Below are 17488 nucleotides of genomic sequence, written 5' to 3' on the forward strand. Positions count from 1 at the left end.
TCTAACCTGGTAAGCACAGCTTCTCACAACCTGGTCTTATAACCTGGTAAGCACAGCTTCTCACTGTAAGAGAATTTGCAAAGCCCCCCCCACCCTCTTTTTTTTTTTTTTTTTGCTGCAGTGAAATATGCTATTTCCATGGCATTGTTTTGATACTTTCTGATACACATTTGTTTGATAAAATACTATTGAAAATAAATTGAAATATTTGTCAGATAAACTGAAGTGGAATTTACCTGTATTGGACTACAGTTAAATTTTGTTCCCCACAGTGCCGTGCACATCGAATATATCTCATCCAACTTGACTTACTGGGTTCCCCGCCATCAATAAAGTGCTGTAGTGTCCCATCTTGGTCATATATCTGTAAAGAGGTCAGAAGTCAAGTCATTAGAATGAATCATCTGCAGTCATATTTGCTGTTGCTATGTGCCACTCTCAGAAATTTATTGCAGTGAGATCTCACAGCTTATTAATGCTCTCAGAAATCAGAGGAAACAAATGACAAAATATTTTCCGTGGTAGCAGTCTGTCATGCTTTTCTTATCAGGTTAGTCTTTCCTATATTTAGCATGCTTTTCATGCATAAAAGATGCAACCATAGTTCCCAAAGAATATTTAACCTATTTTGACAGAGTAAACTTAAATAATGAACTGTCATATAAACACACACGCATACACATATGGGAAAGGCTGAACAAGGGTCAGTACTTGCTGAACAGTTTGTTGTTGTTGCTGCTTTACCAAAATCTTTCCCATATTTCCCAAAACAAGTTACAAAATGTTAAAGAATAAGACGGAAAATGAGAAGAAGCTATCCTGGGAGAAATGTATGACACTATTCCCTCACACCATCCAACCGAAGAAATGATATCAATAACTGAAATACTAAGAATTCAAACTTAAACAGGACACTTTGGGGAAAAAAACCACAGCCTTAGACTGAACGTTCATAAGCATTAATTCCTGTAGATAAGTTTAGCAAAAATATTTACAACTTCAACAATAGAATCGGGTCATTGAACAAATAGATGTAATCTGAGAAATACCTATATTGTTGCTAAAATTTAATTGTGTCACATATTAGTATACAGCACATGAAATGCAATATAGGTGTGATTTTTGTGGGCTTTTTGTGCCCCCCCCCCTCTATCTGTATGAGAGAGAGAGCTGACTGATGAAAAGTTGACTGATGAAAATTCCTTATCTTACATAGATTCATATATTGAATAATCAAGTTTACAGAACTGTATGTTGAAGATCAATTTTTCTTTCTGAAGACTAACAGTATTACAAATATTCCTACACTTATGTCAATTTTAGCAGCTTAGAAATTCAGAAATTCTATAGCAACTTATTTTTCTTTTCAAAGGTTCAAATATAAATCATAGTTCTGTTGGGAAAAAATCTGGCTTCCCTTTTTTTAATTAATATATGTTGAATTTTCTTTCTGTATATATTCCAGCCAAATGCATGGCTTTGGGTCCCGTCTTGCACCATTTCTTTTCAGGTGCAATGCTTCATATGAAGATATTACCTGAGAGCCCAGTCTGATGAGCTTCCAACAATTCCAACAATTTTAACTTCTGTAGTTAAAACCTTCTAAACAGTACTTACAGTAAACTCACATTGTAGCAATAAGAAAGTATAAGATATGTACTCCTTGTTCAGTGACCACAATTGGGATTGGTAACTCGGTCACTACTGTAAATAAAGTAATCACTAGGTGCAATGATCTTATGATATAATTTCAGCTTTCTTTTCCTTTAAAGATCTGTTATGTGATATTTTTTCATCACCACCATAACTACAAACATTCACCCTTTTTATGTGATTAGATTTTCTCCTACCCATTAGCTAATCATCCTTGTGGATCTTAGTAAAACTGAGCACTTAATAGCAAAATAATTGTTTAATGTATCTGTTCCTCATCCTTGTTGCCAAAAAGTACTTCTGGTTGTAGACAGTGGTGTGTAAGAAGAGCTTTCCATCAATCACAGCTTTGGTGTGACTAATTTTTCCCCAAAGTAACACAAAAATGATGGACTAACTCTCACACTCACCCATCCCAACTCCTTATTTCATTTTGGAGACAAGGAGAAGCTGAGAGGCTCAAGTCTGGACAATGCCATTTTCAATCCCAGTTTCTCCAGACCAAGCAAAAGTGGATGTGCTAGATGTATTACCAAACAAGAATGCCAAGAACAATCTCAGAGCCTAATGAACCAATCAACTAATCAAAAGTCACCTGAAAAGAAGTTGAATCAATCTAAGCTACTACCAATCCTGAAGCCACACACTGTCTCCTCCTCCCATAACTATATAAAGAGAATTGAAATAATGGATATACCGCACTCCATAGTCTCAATTTGTGCTAAGGACCTTTGTTTAATCACTTGCAGAAACAGAATAAAACAAATCCCTAAGCACTTATAATGGGATGAACTTGCCCAGGCTATTAAGCAATAATGTCTTCTGTATTAAAAAAAAAAATACTGCAACAAAGCCTGAAAGAGATGAAGGTGGCATGATATCATATCATCAGTTTTGCAACTAGATGCTCTTCCTAAAATTTCTTAATCATGGTTAAAGTCCACAGCAGTATCTGACCTAGAAGACTGGGGCAACATGTTCTAAATAAAGTTCAGTCATTTCAGGATAGAAAGACTGGTACTCACTGCAAGGCACCTACTGTCCACAACGTTTTCACTCCATAGAAGTAAGCTAATCCCTTTGCTGCTACCCACCCTTTACACAAAAGAGACAAAAATAAGCAAAGCTGCGAGCTGTGCTGAAGAGAAAAGGAAAGCAGACCCTCCTTTCCTTCTCATTGTCAATTTCATTCTGCTAGGAATAAGCATCAGCTTTCCTCCTCTCAAACCACAAAGACTATTGGTAGCTGACAGAGATGCGCAGGAACCATTCCTCTTAAAGGACTCATTACGATAGCTGAAGCTCAAAAGGTGACAGGTGGCAAGCAATTCTACCAATGAAACAGAATAGCTTTAGCAAAATGAAATACTGCTTTGCAGGAAGGGCATTCCAGGTTACTGATAAATCCTTCTCCCTAGAAATTTCACTCAGTTGCTAAATTCAGCAAATGATTCATAACAATTAATTTGTCTTTGTTTAAGAACCCTCACTTAGTCTTCCTAACTAAATTGCTGCACTGGTGAAGTATCTTTGGCTTATATGAGGTATAAAAATTTCACAAAATTTAGTATACAGTGCTGTTTCTATATTCTCAAACACACTCAGTATTAAGTATCAACTTCCTAACATTGAAGCAGTTGCATTAACTCCTTGGAATGGGGAGCCAACTAAGAAAAGTTAAAGCTATGCAGGAATTAGGGCTGATGAAAGGTTTTGGGAATCCCAACTGGAGCTCCCAGCCAAAAACTCACTAAAATTGTGAAAAATTGGAACTCCCTGTCAAAAACTTTCAACAGAGAACCCTGTATCTCATCCTTTATATTCATTATAGCTGCAACTCAGGATTTTATTGTGTGTATTAGCATCAACTTTAAGGCTATCTATGAAATGGTAAAAACGCTAATATAAAGCCTTATTTCTAAGTTAATTAGAATTGTAAATTTCACTGCAGAATAATTTGTCACTATAGAGAAGCCCTCTTTCTGGTCCATCCACCTTATCTTCTTGTTTCACTTTGGAGGCAGAGAGAAAGGCTCAATACCATTTTCTCTGTAGGGTACCCGATCTGACCTTCACATATTCTGATGATGACATATCTTGCACTTTGCTGTACCTACTGATCACTTAGATTTTTGCAGAACAGATCTAGTAGACCTACTTTACTGAAAGTGTAGATTTCAAACTAAAATAAATTTGAAAGACTTTTTGTCTCTTTTTTAAGACTCCATATAATAGTTATTATTTTAAGTTCTTTTGCAAAGGTTCCAAAATGAAAACACTATAATAATTTTCTTTTGTATATTTTTAACAGATGAACTATCAAATTTCCAGGATGATATTTAAAGCCCAAGTAATAAAATATATGCTAAACTATGTCTGAAATTCCCCCATAAAAGAAACGAGCAATCGTTGTAAAAGCTGGAGTCATATTTTAATGCTGATAAAAGCCCATCATTCTGCCATTCTTCACATTCATTAGATGGGAGCTAGAAAACCAGCACGTTCCTTGCACAACTAATCCTTAAAGTTGCATTCAGCTGGCATTTTAGAAATTAGCCAAAAGCCTATGTTCCCATTGTGTATTGAAACCAGTGGCCCTCCTCTCAGTGTGGATTTTGTTCAGTATTGTTCCACACTGTTTTTGTAGAGATTAGAATGTTTACATCAGAACATATTCCCTTCCCAAGAGCCCTTCTGGGCTACTCGACATTTTCCCTGTCCTACTTATCTCTAAGAGTAGCAGAGGCCAAAGTACAAAGTGGAACATCAATCATTCTGGGGTCTTCTTCAGGCATCTCTTGTCAGCTGAATCAGAGAAAAACTTTGGGGAATGAGCTATCCATTATCAGGTTTTGGTCTATGATGTAGAATAAAACATAGAACCTTCTTTACCTCTTACTTGGCAAAGCTTTATATACTAGAAAAAAGGCATGACAGTTCATTCATTTTGCTCCACCCTGGAGCCAGATGATGTTTGATCGAACAGACCCACCCTCTTTGATCTCTCAATCTATTCAAACTGCCCTACTGTGAAAAATATTCCTTCCAAATTAAAGAGAAATATTTCTGCATCCAGCTGTTAAAATGTGGCATAGTTGCCATTCTTCAGTATCCCGGCAAAGTGCCACATTTCAGGCTGTGTTTCAAGCCTACCTTTTTCCCCCTTTTCTCAGCAATCATAGCCACAAATATGCTCAACATCACTATATAACCAAATGGGGAAATAAAACCATCGCTATATATCAATACCAAATGGGGAAATAAAAGTAGTACTTTATATCTCTGTGAACTTTATTACAAATATTTATACATATTTCTCTTATTTGAATGTACATGTTTGGTTTTCTAAGAACTATCTAAATCAGAAATTGTTTTGAGTATTATATATTACATATGAAATATCAAGATTTAAAATATCTTTTAACCTAAGAAAAATGAATTTTAGTTTAGTTCTGATTACAATAACCAAACCATGAAGTGAACCTTGTAGAGGTTTCGTTTACAAATGAAATGTGTTTGGATGTTATTAAGGCTGTTTCTCATGTGCACTTGAGCCCACATCAAAAAAAGTGGCTCGCGTACAGCAGGACCTAGCTCTGTTTAAATTAAGACAAACTTCTCATGAAAGCTTGAATAAACATTTAGATTTAAGTAATCAAGAAAATCTGTATCTTCTCATATTTATTAAGTGCAATTTTTGGAGTTATAAAAACTTCTGTCACAAATTGTGTATACTGTAAATTAAGTATAGACTACATCATTGCAGTACTTCCCCATCTACTGAGGTGAAATAAGACACAATAGGTCCTAAATTCACTTTTACTTACTGACTCTCTTCTTTTCACTTTCAGGTTTATTCATATGAATAAAAATTACATTTAACTAGACAGTGGCACATTCATAGGCTCCGGAACTTCCAGCCTACTATTTATTTTACAGAATAAATGATTTGTACTCAGTACACTAATAAAAAGCTAAAGTTTTAAAAAGAAATCAAAACATACCCCAAAGGTCCAAAAGGAAGCATTAATTTATTTCAATTATTCAAATTAAATTTTCTTTATCAATTTCAAAACCAAAGTTGATTCTTAATAGAACTAAAAAGATAAAAAAGAGGAATCCTCCTCCTCCTCATCATCATTATCCTAATGCTTTCACAGATGTAATTTCAATAGGACAATAATAATTATAGTAGACCTCAGTTAAGAAATACTCTTCAACAACTGTTTAAAGTTGTGACCAGTGAACAAGTAGTAAGTAGGACCGCTTCTCGAAGTTCTGGCCATCACAGCACGCCCACAGTCACATGATTGTTATCTGGGCACTTAACAACTGCTTTATATTTATGATAGTTGCAGCATGCCAAAATCACATAGTCTCCATTTGCGACCTTCCTACCAGCTTCTCACAGGCAAAGTCAATAGGGAAGCCAGCAAGGAAGATTGCAAGTGTCTTCCACTGTGTTTTCTCCTGAAGAGACTCCAATGGACTACGAGATCCCAGGAATCCTGTATTCTGTTGTGCTTTCATGCTGCAGCACTAGATTCACAGACTGCACACACTCGCCACAACATCTCCCCTCCCCTGTTTCTCTCTGTAGCATGTACCCACTTAGAGAAAAAAACTGTTGGTTTCAAAAGAAAAATTGCTAAATATCTACCTACAGTATTATGATCAACAGTCTTGTCATTACTATCTTCTTTAAGATACAGGTAGAAAATGTTATTATTCAGTCTAGAATTGGGCTTATTTTTATCAGGATTGCATAATGCTATAAAACCAGCTTTAATCATTTCCATGAGAATACATATAGTCCAACTCGATGTTGCTTTCCATTTAAGATGTAGCTCGTCTTTTTCTAGCCCACAGCACAGATATTCCTTAATTTTAAGTTTTATCTTTCATGTTTGCAGGAAGACAAAAATATATTCTTTTTTTAAAAAAATACCCATATATTTGTAGTCATTTTGTGATCATAATTAAGAAGCTGCTTTTGATTCTTAAGTAATATTTAACAACTTTCAAAATTCTGCTCCAGATAATTTTCCTTCCACTATTTTTTTTTAAATAAGAAAGTGGTTCTTTTTTTTTACTAAAAATATTAGCCACAGTAGTTTCCAAGGTTCTTCTCTGCACCAACTAGTGGACCAGGGACCACTGGTGGTCCACAAGAAAATTTTGATGGTCCGCAAAAAAGTGTCACCCCCAAAGCACCCCCCAAAGCAATTAATCTAGGCTGTGTGGGGACACAAGGCTGTGCTGCCCACATGGCCCGCGGGAACACAAGGATTGCATCACTTGCATTGTGAACAACATGAGGTAGTTAGGGGAGGGGGGAAAGAGCAGAGTGGGGAAACTTGCCCCAAGTGCCTCACCTGGCCACCGGGCTACTTCTTTCCCTTCTTTCTTCTGCTGCTGCTTTTGGCTACATGCAAGGAAAGCATCAAAAGTCTTTCTTTCTCTCCCCCAAACTCCGCCAGAAATGAGTCTTTGGGACCCTGCAAGGCATCCTGCTCCAAGAGACTGCACTAGCAAAGACTCATTTGTGGCGGAGTTTGGGGGAGAGAAAGAAAGACTTCTGCTGCTTTTGCTGCTTTCCTTGCATGTAGCCAAAAGTCTCTCTCTACCCCCCCACCCCGAAAATGGAGCTAGAGATGATATCCTGCAATCCAAAATAAAGAATGATTGATCAGTAGAAAGCAGGGTGGGGAATTTTCCTGCAGACTTTTGGGGGGACTTTCCCAGGGTCTCTGGTCCACGGGATTTAAAATTATGAGTTTGGTGGTCCATGAGGTCCAAAATGTTGACGGCTCCTGCTCTGTACTACCAACAGCTTTATTTTCTTGTTGCAATGTGTCACTTTTTAACATTATGATGTTTACCTAATTCTACTCCATTCTGTTGCTTACCACTTATTAGGGACACTAGGCAATCACACTAGATTTGAGTCATTCTGGTAACACTTGTAACATGGGTGGGTTTTTTTTTTTAACAATATCCTCATTTTTTTCAACATATTCAATCCAGTAAAAGTAAACTGAGTTTAAAGACATCTGTCAGGGCAAGATACTATGAAGACACAATAGCCCCAGGGAATCTCTGATTATTACAAGAGTCACAGCCAGCTTAGATAAGATACTGCTGAGATACAGAAACCACTGTGACCATCATTTCTAGACTTATCATTTTAGACAGCTAAGATTTGTTTAATGACAGCCTAAAAGACTTAGGTGCTAGTAGAAAAACAGACAGATCAAGGTATCCTGGTTTTTCCCTATATGGACTAAAGATTAGTTCTGTTCAAAATGATTGTCAAGTGGATCACATTTGCTTCCTTTTCTTGAAAGGTTTATCACTGCTTGAATAAAACATCAAATGCATCAAGCAATTTTTTAGTATTTTATTTCTTTTAATAATTTATAGTAATAATTTCCCATTTTAATATTCATTTTTGGAAGTCCTATAAAGTATTATACTATTAGCACACAATTATATAGTAAAATTACCTACTTTGGGGGACACTGTGCAGAAGAATTATATAATTATAATTCTCAATAAGAAGGTAAAAAGAAAGGTGTTTCTCAATATACTATATCTCTTTGGATAGCATATGAATAGCATAAAAATCAACACAATAATAAATAGTCTGATGTTCTTCAAGAAAAGGCAGACAAAAAACAGTTAAAGTTCTCTTAAGAATTCTTGTGTACGCCATAAAAGGAAGCTGTGGTGAATGTCACTGGAAAGCAAAACAAGCAAGGAATAGAATTTTCTTAATGGAATTATAAAATAGTTAAGAATTTTATAAAAGTAGACATATAGTATTCAATGCTTCTTACATAGCCAATTATTTAGCCAGAATAAATAGACCATGGTAAAAGTTAGCTAGAAATATTTTAGCCTCTTCCTAAACTGAGTATTAGAAATTGATAATGTTGGTTCATGCAGTGGACAACAAATTTTACAGACTACAGAATTAATTTTCAATTTAATTTCTGCTGATAGCATGGTGCACAGTGTGATTTCTACGAACGTATCTTGCTATAGCAATCAAAATCTTGTGATGAATAATTACAGAAGAAAAGATAAACAGTCAGATTTGACTTCCCTGCTTTTTCCAATAAGAACATTCTAAATGGCATTGTTTAGGGAATTCTACTACTGGATGAATGAAATGCTAAATCCAAGCTACTTTGTCTAATTTTTATTTCATTCAGCTGCATTACCTGTAGCATTTATCTTTCTCTCCATTTAAGGAGTGTTAAAAAACATAAAGAAGTAAAATATTAAAAATAAAGACAATTAAAATAACTCAAGCAACAAAGGTCGGGCTAAAAAGATTGAACATAATTCATTTCCTGTTGTTATAAGAATTACATATTATAATTCTGTATGTTTCTGTTCTTATTAGTGTAACTACCCATGTATTATTTCTGAACACACCTTTAAACAAAATCCTACGTATTAAAAATAACTACATATCAGTCAATCTGAAATAATCACAGCTGATTTTATTCATATTTACTCATAAAAATGAGTAAATATGAGACCAATGGGACTTATTTCTGAATGGTATAATTCTAAAATATAGTTAAAGTCAGCTTGATTGAACTGAATTTACTTCAGATAAATTTAAGATATTGCTGTAAATAAATGATCATAAAATTACTTGTCCAAGGTTTATGAAGCATATAAAAAATAAATTAATTCCTCTTGTGGCAAGAGGTAGATTTAAAATCAGTTTGCACTTCATAAACATTTACATATAATATAAATTAACGTTTAAAATATAATTGAATATACTTCTTTGAAATGCATTATTTCTGTCACAGATACCATAACATGTATCGAAATGTATATTTAAAAATTTAATCAGGACCTACCTATAAAAGCTATTAACTTGGTTTATCAGTACTTCAACTGGTTTCAAAATCATATTCAACTTTGGAGGTCAAGCTACAAATATGCACAAGTAAAAGACCATAATAGTAACCTGTTTCTGTTAAGATAATGTTACAAATGTTAACATATACAGATGAGTGATTACAGGCTTCTGTAAACCCAGTAGATTAGCCCCTTGACTATGTGAAAGATTCAGTAGCTTTAGTAAAGCAATGGCAATGCTGTAAGAAACATGACTACTAAGTAAGAAGTCTGATCACTAATGGTACAGTTTTGAAAGAGGATATATTTCCTTCACAAAAATATTTACAATTAGAATGTAGAAAAATGAAAACTTGACGTTCACAAAGCAAGAATGAAGTGTTGCAAAACTGGCATTTTTGGAACATGTGAACAGAAAGCATAGTGTTTTGCTCTAATGCTCCATACACACACAAGCCCACATTTTGTGTGTGTGTTTGTGTGTTCGTATGTACTGTATACATAGACCTGCATAATAAATTCACAACATTGTCAATTGAAAAACCAACTACAGAGAAATCAAAGGGAAATTTATAGTTAAGCTAGGAATACTCAGTATTGTAGTAATCATGGAAGATATTTCATAGATGTAAATGAGGGTAAGGAAAGATGGCAATATTATACCCAAACTCTTTACAGATGGGATTACAGAATACAGAAATGTTTGGAAAAAGAGATTATGTTCAGGAACTGACTCCACTAGAAACTGAGATTCAACAGACAATAAATCAGCTGTCAAATTGGAAGCACCAGACACAGATTAAATATCCATTGAACTGTTTAAAGCTGCATCAGAACAAGCAGTAAAAGTGATAACAGCTCTGTGTCAACAAATTTGGAACAATATGTGGTTTATTGTTGAATAAACCTACACCAGAGTCAGGCGATGCAAGAAAATGAACAATAATTGAATGATTTTGCTAATTCTTCACATACGTGTCTTGCATAAGATCTTACAAAAAGCAAGAAGGTGGAATGAGGAATGACTAACAAATAGGCAGAAGCAGCTAAGATTGAATGAATGATTTGAAGTGGACAATGGACAGAATATTGGAATATAATAAGTAATTTGAGTTTGCTTCATTGATTAGATCAACATCTTAAATTATGTAATAATGCCAGAATGTGGAACATGGTATGATAACAAAAGGAAGACTTGATTATTCTGAGAAATACTTGCAAGAACAAGGAGCTACTGCAAATAGAGAATCGCAGTAGCTCAGAAAGGAAAGAAATGAACAAGGATGCCCATTAACCTATATCTATATCCTACACAACACATTTAAGACTGAAGAATTGGGAAAACTTACCTGTGGAATCAAATTAGGCCTAACAATGTACATACATACAAAGCAATGTATGGCTACAAAGGTTACATATTGAGAAAGAATGAAATAATATACAAAATGTAGAACTTTGTCCAAAGCACCTTTTCCAAAACAAATTCAAACCTCTGTCCAGGACTAAATTCCAGAATTATATATCATCTAACAGGTCAAGGAATGATCTATCATCTTTTCCCCAAGCGACTATGTTATTATTACCATCACTTTAAAAATCTATTTATTACAGTGGTGTACATTTTAAAATAAGTGCTCCAATGACCTCAGTTTAGCACTACCTTTCTATCCATTAAATAAGGATGAATTTGTTTTCAGGCTTCTGAGTCAGCCTGAAAACGAGATGAGTATTACCTTTAATGAGGCAATTCCTTAAAGCAGCCACATCATTATTCAGGTATAGAAAGCAGGAAAAAAATGGGATTTTTAAAAAATAAATAGTGCAGAGGTACTCTACTCAGTGTGAGCTTCAAAGCATTTCATCCAAATCATAAGTAGATCAATAAATTATATGAAGTTTCTAATAGTAAATTCAGACTATGGTCTGTTTAGTTTAATAATGTCTATGTTGACAGATTTCAGCCAGACATCAAAACTTCATCCTAGTGTGACATACTACAAATAAAAGACCAAACCTGGAGATTTATACAGATCATTTATGTGCTTTATCATGTAATTATGGTGGTTTCTTCAGTGTTTGTAACAGATCATAAACATCATTTTAACAGGTACTTGCATTATTAGGTGATAGAAGAGAGAGCATGATTCTTAACTCCAGCCTACTCAAAATCTAGGATACATCAGAATGACACAGACCATATCACATACATTCCATAATCGTCCTCTTACTAAAAAGCAGAATTCACCAACACACTCATCAAATATTGCAGAAGGGAATCCAGGTGTGTTTATTCCACACAATGCATAACATGAAAACATTATTTCTTTTTTTGTAAAGATTAAAGTATAGAGGGAACTCAGGGAACTCACCTGGATATTTTTATTTATTTTATTTTATTTATTTAATTTAATAGCCTCACATTTCAGCCAAGTGACTCTGAATGGTGAATAATACTATTAACTGCAAGATCTAATCTGGCTTGGTCACCAGGACCAGAAATTTCGCCTTCTGAGCTTTTGAACTTGTGCTGGGATCCATCTTCAGGAAATCCTCTGATCCTGGTGACCAACCCCACAAAGGATCCTGCAACATTATTCTGGACAAGTATATTTGCCTTCATTCATGAATAATATTAACAGTTTTCTATAGTGAAACAGATGTACCGCTGTAAAAGTTGCACAATGAGAAAGATTTTAAATATATATCATAGAACATAACCAAATGCCATTTCATTGATTATAGTACAGATTACTGGTTATTTTGTGTGTGTGTTAATCTCAATGCTACAAATCTTCAAATGCCAGTTGGATTCTCATTGAGCTGCTTCTTAATACACATATATCACAGTTTTTCTTAGTTTGTAAAGGCAACTAATAAAAATAAATGTGGGGATATACTGATAGAAGTGCATTCTATACTGATAGAAATACATAAAACTTGAAATTTTTCATCTAAATTATATGTATCATTAAATTACATCTAAATTAAATTAGATGTATTATTTTATTTCAGAGTCATGCAGTGTTCTGAATACTGCATAGCCCTTGCCAAAAAAATATACTCATAGTCTTGGTCACGACACCATATTATCGCTATTTCTAAGCAAGCACTGGATACCAAGTCCCCTCAAAAGACAAAGTATGGGAAAATTTGGATGCATAATTTATATTAAAATTTAATAAGTAATCTCTATTATAAGATTTTCTTCTTGGCTCAGGATTTAGATTTCTTCCACATTTAGTTTTCTGTTTTACAGATAATTTCCATATACATAGATTTTAAACAAATTCCTTTTAATAATTACATGGTATTTTTAAAAAAACTGTTCCAGGCTTCTCTTTTAGCCCTGGGTAACCTTGTATCAATAGAAAAAGAAGAAACTATGAAGTTGAGTTAAATGTTTTAGTGTACATACCACCAGAGTCAGAAAATGATTCCTGATGGTTTACATCATTAAAAAAAACATAATAAAAAACCAATAAACCAATAAATGCACAAACCTACCATAGTGCAATGGGACAACGCTGATCATTCACTTCTCAAAGTTCCTTCAAAATATTTTTCTCTGTAACAGTTTCTTGAAGGCCAACAAGGAGGGTGTCTTCTTAATCTCTAAACAGGGATTAATATGGGGCTACAAGTAAAAACTTTGCTTGAGAATCCCACCCTTGTTCATCTCGCATAGCCAGGGAAAAGATGTACGGACTACTGGTTGTTTTGTGTGTGTGTTAATCTCAATGCTACAAATCTTCAAATGCCAATTACTGGACCCTCACTGAGCTGCTTCTTAATACTTGCATATCACAGCTTTTGAAAATGCTTCTTAGTTTGTAAAGGCAACTAATAAAAATAAACATGGAGATATACTGATAGAAATACATTTGATAAGCTGTTAAAATGGCTTTGAGTTAGACTGTGCTATTTCAGACTAATCTTTAGCTTTGTTAGAGCTATTTAAACTCAGCTGATAAAGAGAAGGTATGCAAGTGACAAGACAGAATGGAAAGTTCTCTGTGATGCTGAGGAAACCACCCATGTAGTTAAATCAATTCCTTCTGTTTAATTTTGCAGTTTGCTTTCACTCTCAGAACTGTCTATTGTCAAGCATATTACAAAACTCTTTAGATTGATGGCTATCACTTGGACTTTTTTCTTTGTTTTTCCACTTTAGGTGAATCAATCCCAAAAGGTGTTTGTTTTATAAACTAGAACATGGCAGGCTGCTATTATGATGATTTTGCTAGTCCAAAAATGATTTACTCTTTATTTTTTTAATAAAAGGATACTTTGACAAGCATGCATAACAATTCACCTCACTCTTGTGTGTACATCATCTTGTCAACATATAAACAAACATACGATGGGTCATATTTTAATAGATTTTGTAAATATCAGGATCCAATTTATCAAATGGTTCACTAAAGTGCCAGTTATGGCAGCCACTGAATAATAACTGCAGAATTTATTCACAGTTATTTCAGTAGAATTATCTATGGAAAGAAACAATTAACTGTTGCTCCACAATGTGCACAAGATTTAAAATTCAGGTTCTAGTGCCAAAGGTCAACAATTACAAGCTAATATATATAGATAGATAGATAGATAGATAGATAGATAGATAGATAGATAGATCGATCGATCTTTGGTTGTTCGGGTTTTCTCCCGCGTAAGATTCGAAGTATCTAGGCAACGTTTCGATGAAGTCTCATTCATCATCTTCAGGCTTCTGTCTTCGGCTCTTGCTTGTCAGAGTGATGTGAGATTGCAGCTGCTTCTTCCTTTTAACTGCTAGTGGGGGTGGGACTTGAATGAGACTTCACCGAAACGTTGCCTAGATACTTCGAATCTTACGCGGGAGAAAACCCGAACAACCAAAGATCCACATACAAATACCCGCGAGAACCTCAGAAAATATATATATATATATATATATACACACACCACATAAATAAAGTTTAACTCCTAGGTGGAGCTATTGAACTCTAATAGTTTAATTTTTCATTCCATCATTACCACCTGACCTAAGGTTGACTTAGATGAAGTTAAGCTAAAATAAACAAGTCTGAGATAACTGTCAGGATCCACTCTAATTTTTCAGAACCCCTGATCCACTTTTAGATTGCATAAACAGATGACTGAGTCAACCAATTAGTCATGATCATGCTTTCAATAAATATCAATATTACCTTAGTTTAAAACTCTAAAATCTATTTTATTTAGAAAAATACTTTGTGTTTAAGAAATAAAACTATTATTTTAGAATATGTCTTATTCATCTCTGAAATGTCGTTCTTCTAATAATCAGCATTATCTATAGGGGATGATCACTCTATAGCCATGGATTTTTTGTATTGCAACTAAAGGATAATCGTCTTAGTTGATAGTGACAGCTTTAACTATCTAAAAAAAATAGGTTGGTATCCAAAAGTTTCAGAAAATAATATAAATGTTTATATAAAAGTTTAAATTTTGGCATATATCTTACTGCAACAAGTAGTATGTATGGTGAGAAAGATTTCAAAAATTTACTCTGCTTCTACAGGTAAAATTATGTGACCCCTGCATTTACCTTTCAGACATCTGTAACTCATTCCCATTGTCTTGAATGTAATGCATTCACAAGATATGGATCTGGATTTGCCAAATATCATTATTACACAAATAAACTAAGGCAACTCAGATCTTTTTCTAGGACGCAAGGAGAAACTGCTTGCTGAGGAAAGCAAAGAGAATTTTAGTTAGGCAAGACTATCTAAGAAACAAATATCTCGTTGAAACAGAACCATTTCTTTCTGATCTCTAGATTATTTAAATCGGCCCAGTGTAAACTTTCAGGGTTCTGCCTTTTGATTGCTGTTATTTCACTGCTATCTTTGTAAGAGAAAGAACCTCAGTTATGTGCTTGGGCCTGATTCAAGTATTGTAATTAATGGCTTTCAAGCAAGCCAGGATTCAGAAAGAAACTTTAAACTATGATGCAAACACAGATTAAATATAATTTAAGTGTGAAAGATTTTTTAGAAGAGGAGACTAGTACTATATATTATGTTATGTCTATTAAACAGTCAACTGTGGCAGAGATTCTAGGAATAATTAATGAATAATTAATTTCAGTAGAAACATTAAACATCTATTTAAGCTATGAGATATATATTAAGGTTGCTATGAATATTTCAGTCTTGGTTATATACACCAATATTAAGTTAACACTTCAATAATACTTCTTATTCTAATTTAAGTGTATTTATATTACATTCAATTATTAAAAGTGCCAATAATAACATGTTGCCTAATTCTTTAAAAAACCAAAAGATTTTTTAAGTCATCAATACATTTCATAAAAGCAAGCAAATTGTTTCTAACCAAGAATTTTCTAATTCAAATTCATCTCTATTTTCCACAAAATTCAATAAGGATTCAATAAGTAAAGCAAAACAAAGATAAAAACAAGAAATAGATTTCAGGTTTATCACAAATGAGATCTTACTCGGATTGGACTATATTACAATGAACTTTTTCACATCTTAAAATAAATTGCATTTGTATAAACTAATACATCTTCTCTGTATTAGACACAGTACTAGATTATCAGAAGAAAATGGAATATAGACAAATCATATATTCAGCTATATATGAGTATGCTATTTGTTGAATATATATTAAACAGCTTTAATTCCTTTAATTTAATACCTATCACTCTCAAAAGATGTATGGGATTCCATCCTTCAGAGCTGTAGCCATTTTAACCTTGTTGCTTATGGAATTCTACTAAATGTAATCTTGTAATGTTTGGAGAGTCTATGGTTGGAGAAAGCTGTGTTAAAATATAGCAATATATTATAAGGACATCATAGAGAATGAAATATTTTATACGCCTACTCAGAAATAAATGCTGTGATATCATTCATAGGAAAGTACTGTACAAGAGTGCAATTCACAGAAAGCATATTAGCAGAGTATTTTGTTTTAATCTTTTTTCTCCCAATGGCACTATAAAGCATTGTGAAGGATGACATTTTGAGTTACAATTCATATAAGCTACTTCTGTACTAAACTCACATTAAGTCAAAGGAATTAAAAAGCTAAAGGTGCAGCACAAGGAAAAAGGCATTGATTCCATATAATACCAGGTCATATTTCTATACTATTTATAACTCACATACAGTGAGAGAATAGAACCCTATTGATCATAAGCTGATACTGTCATTTATTATTTTTAAATAGTGGTTAGTAGGATTTTTAACACCAGTTACTGGCCAACGTATCCAACTTTCATGTTTTATTAATCTTACTGATTTAAAATATTTAAAGAGCAATCTTGTATCACCTGAATTTAAGCATTTGTGCCTAACTCAAAGGTGCATTTTCAAAAGCCAACCAGACTGTTTTTTTCCCACTATTCTTTGTTACAGATGTAGCAAGATGTGGCCAAGATACAAAAGATCCTTCTGTTATGGAAACTTTTTATCATTATCAGAATTATTCATATATATCCATATAATTATCCATAATTATCCTTAGTATATACTAAGGCAATGAAATTAAAAATCTAAGATAAAAGCAAATACAGTTAACTCATTTCTACCAACCCTATTGACTATATCTCTCCACCACTTTCTAGCATTGCAAACTGCTCTTGTTTCAACTATAAACAAGGTTTTGTTTTGTTTTTCAGTTTTTGCCTACCTTCTCAACTCATCCTCTCTTCTGTCCTTGTTTGTTTTGCAATTCAGCTGTCTTTCACAGTAATAAGTTGTGACTAAAAAGGATGGAAAGCATTTTTTGCTTATTCAGAAAGAAATTTATTTCTTTGGCCAGTTTTTCTGGTAGACTTTCATACAAGTATTAACCACATGCCTTAGGTTTCCAACTTTAGCTAACCAATTCTGTTTTGATGTGGTGCCAATTTACCAAAGAATAACCAAGGCTTTCATGGCGGTAGTCCTTAAAG

The 17488-nt window shown here is 33.8% G+C and overlaps 1 protein-coding gene across 1 annotated transcript in view; it reads right to left on the reverse strand.

The window, feature by feature from the left end:
• Positions 1 to 17488, reverse strand: part of PRDM6 (PR/SET domain 6) — a 77793-nt gene that overhangs the window by 26731 nt on the left and 33574 nt on the right. The window contains exon 3 of the mRNA XM_026714656.2: positions 237 to 364. Within this exon, the coding sequence (XP_026570441.1) occupies positions 237 to 364 (128 nt within the window). The remainder of the gene's footprint in view (positions 1 to 236; positions 365 to 17488) is intronic.

Source organism: Pseudonaja textilis, chromosome 2, assembly GCF_049901715.1.
Source record: "Pseudonaja textilis isolate UNSWEBS1 chromosome 2, rPseTex1.2, whole genome shotgun sequence".
Classification (NCBI taxonomy): Eukaryota; Metazoa; Chordata; class Lepidosauria; order Squamata; family Elapidae; genus Pseudonaja; species Pseudonaja textilis.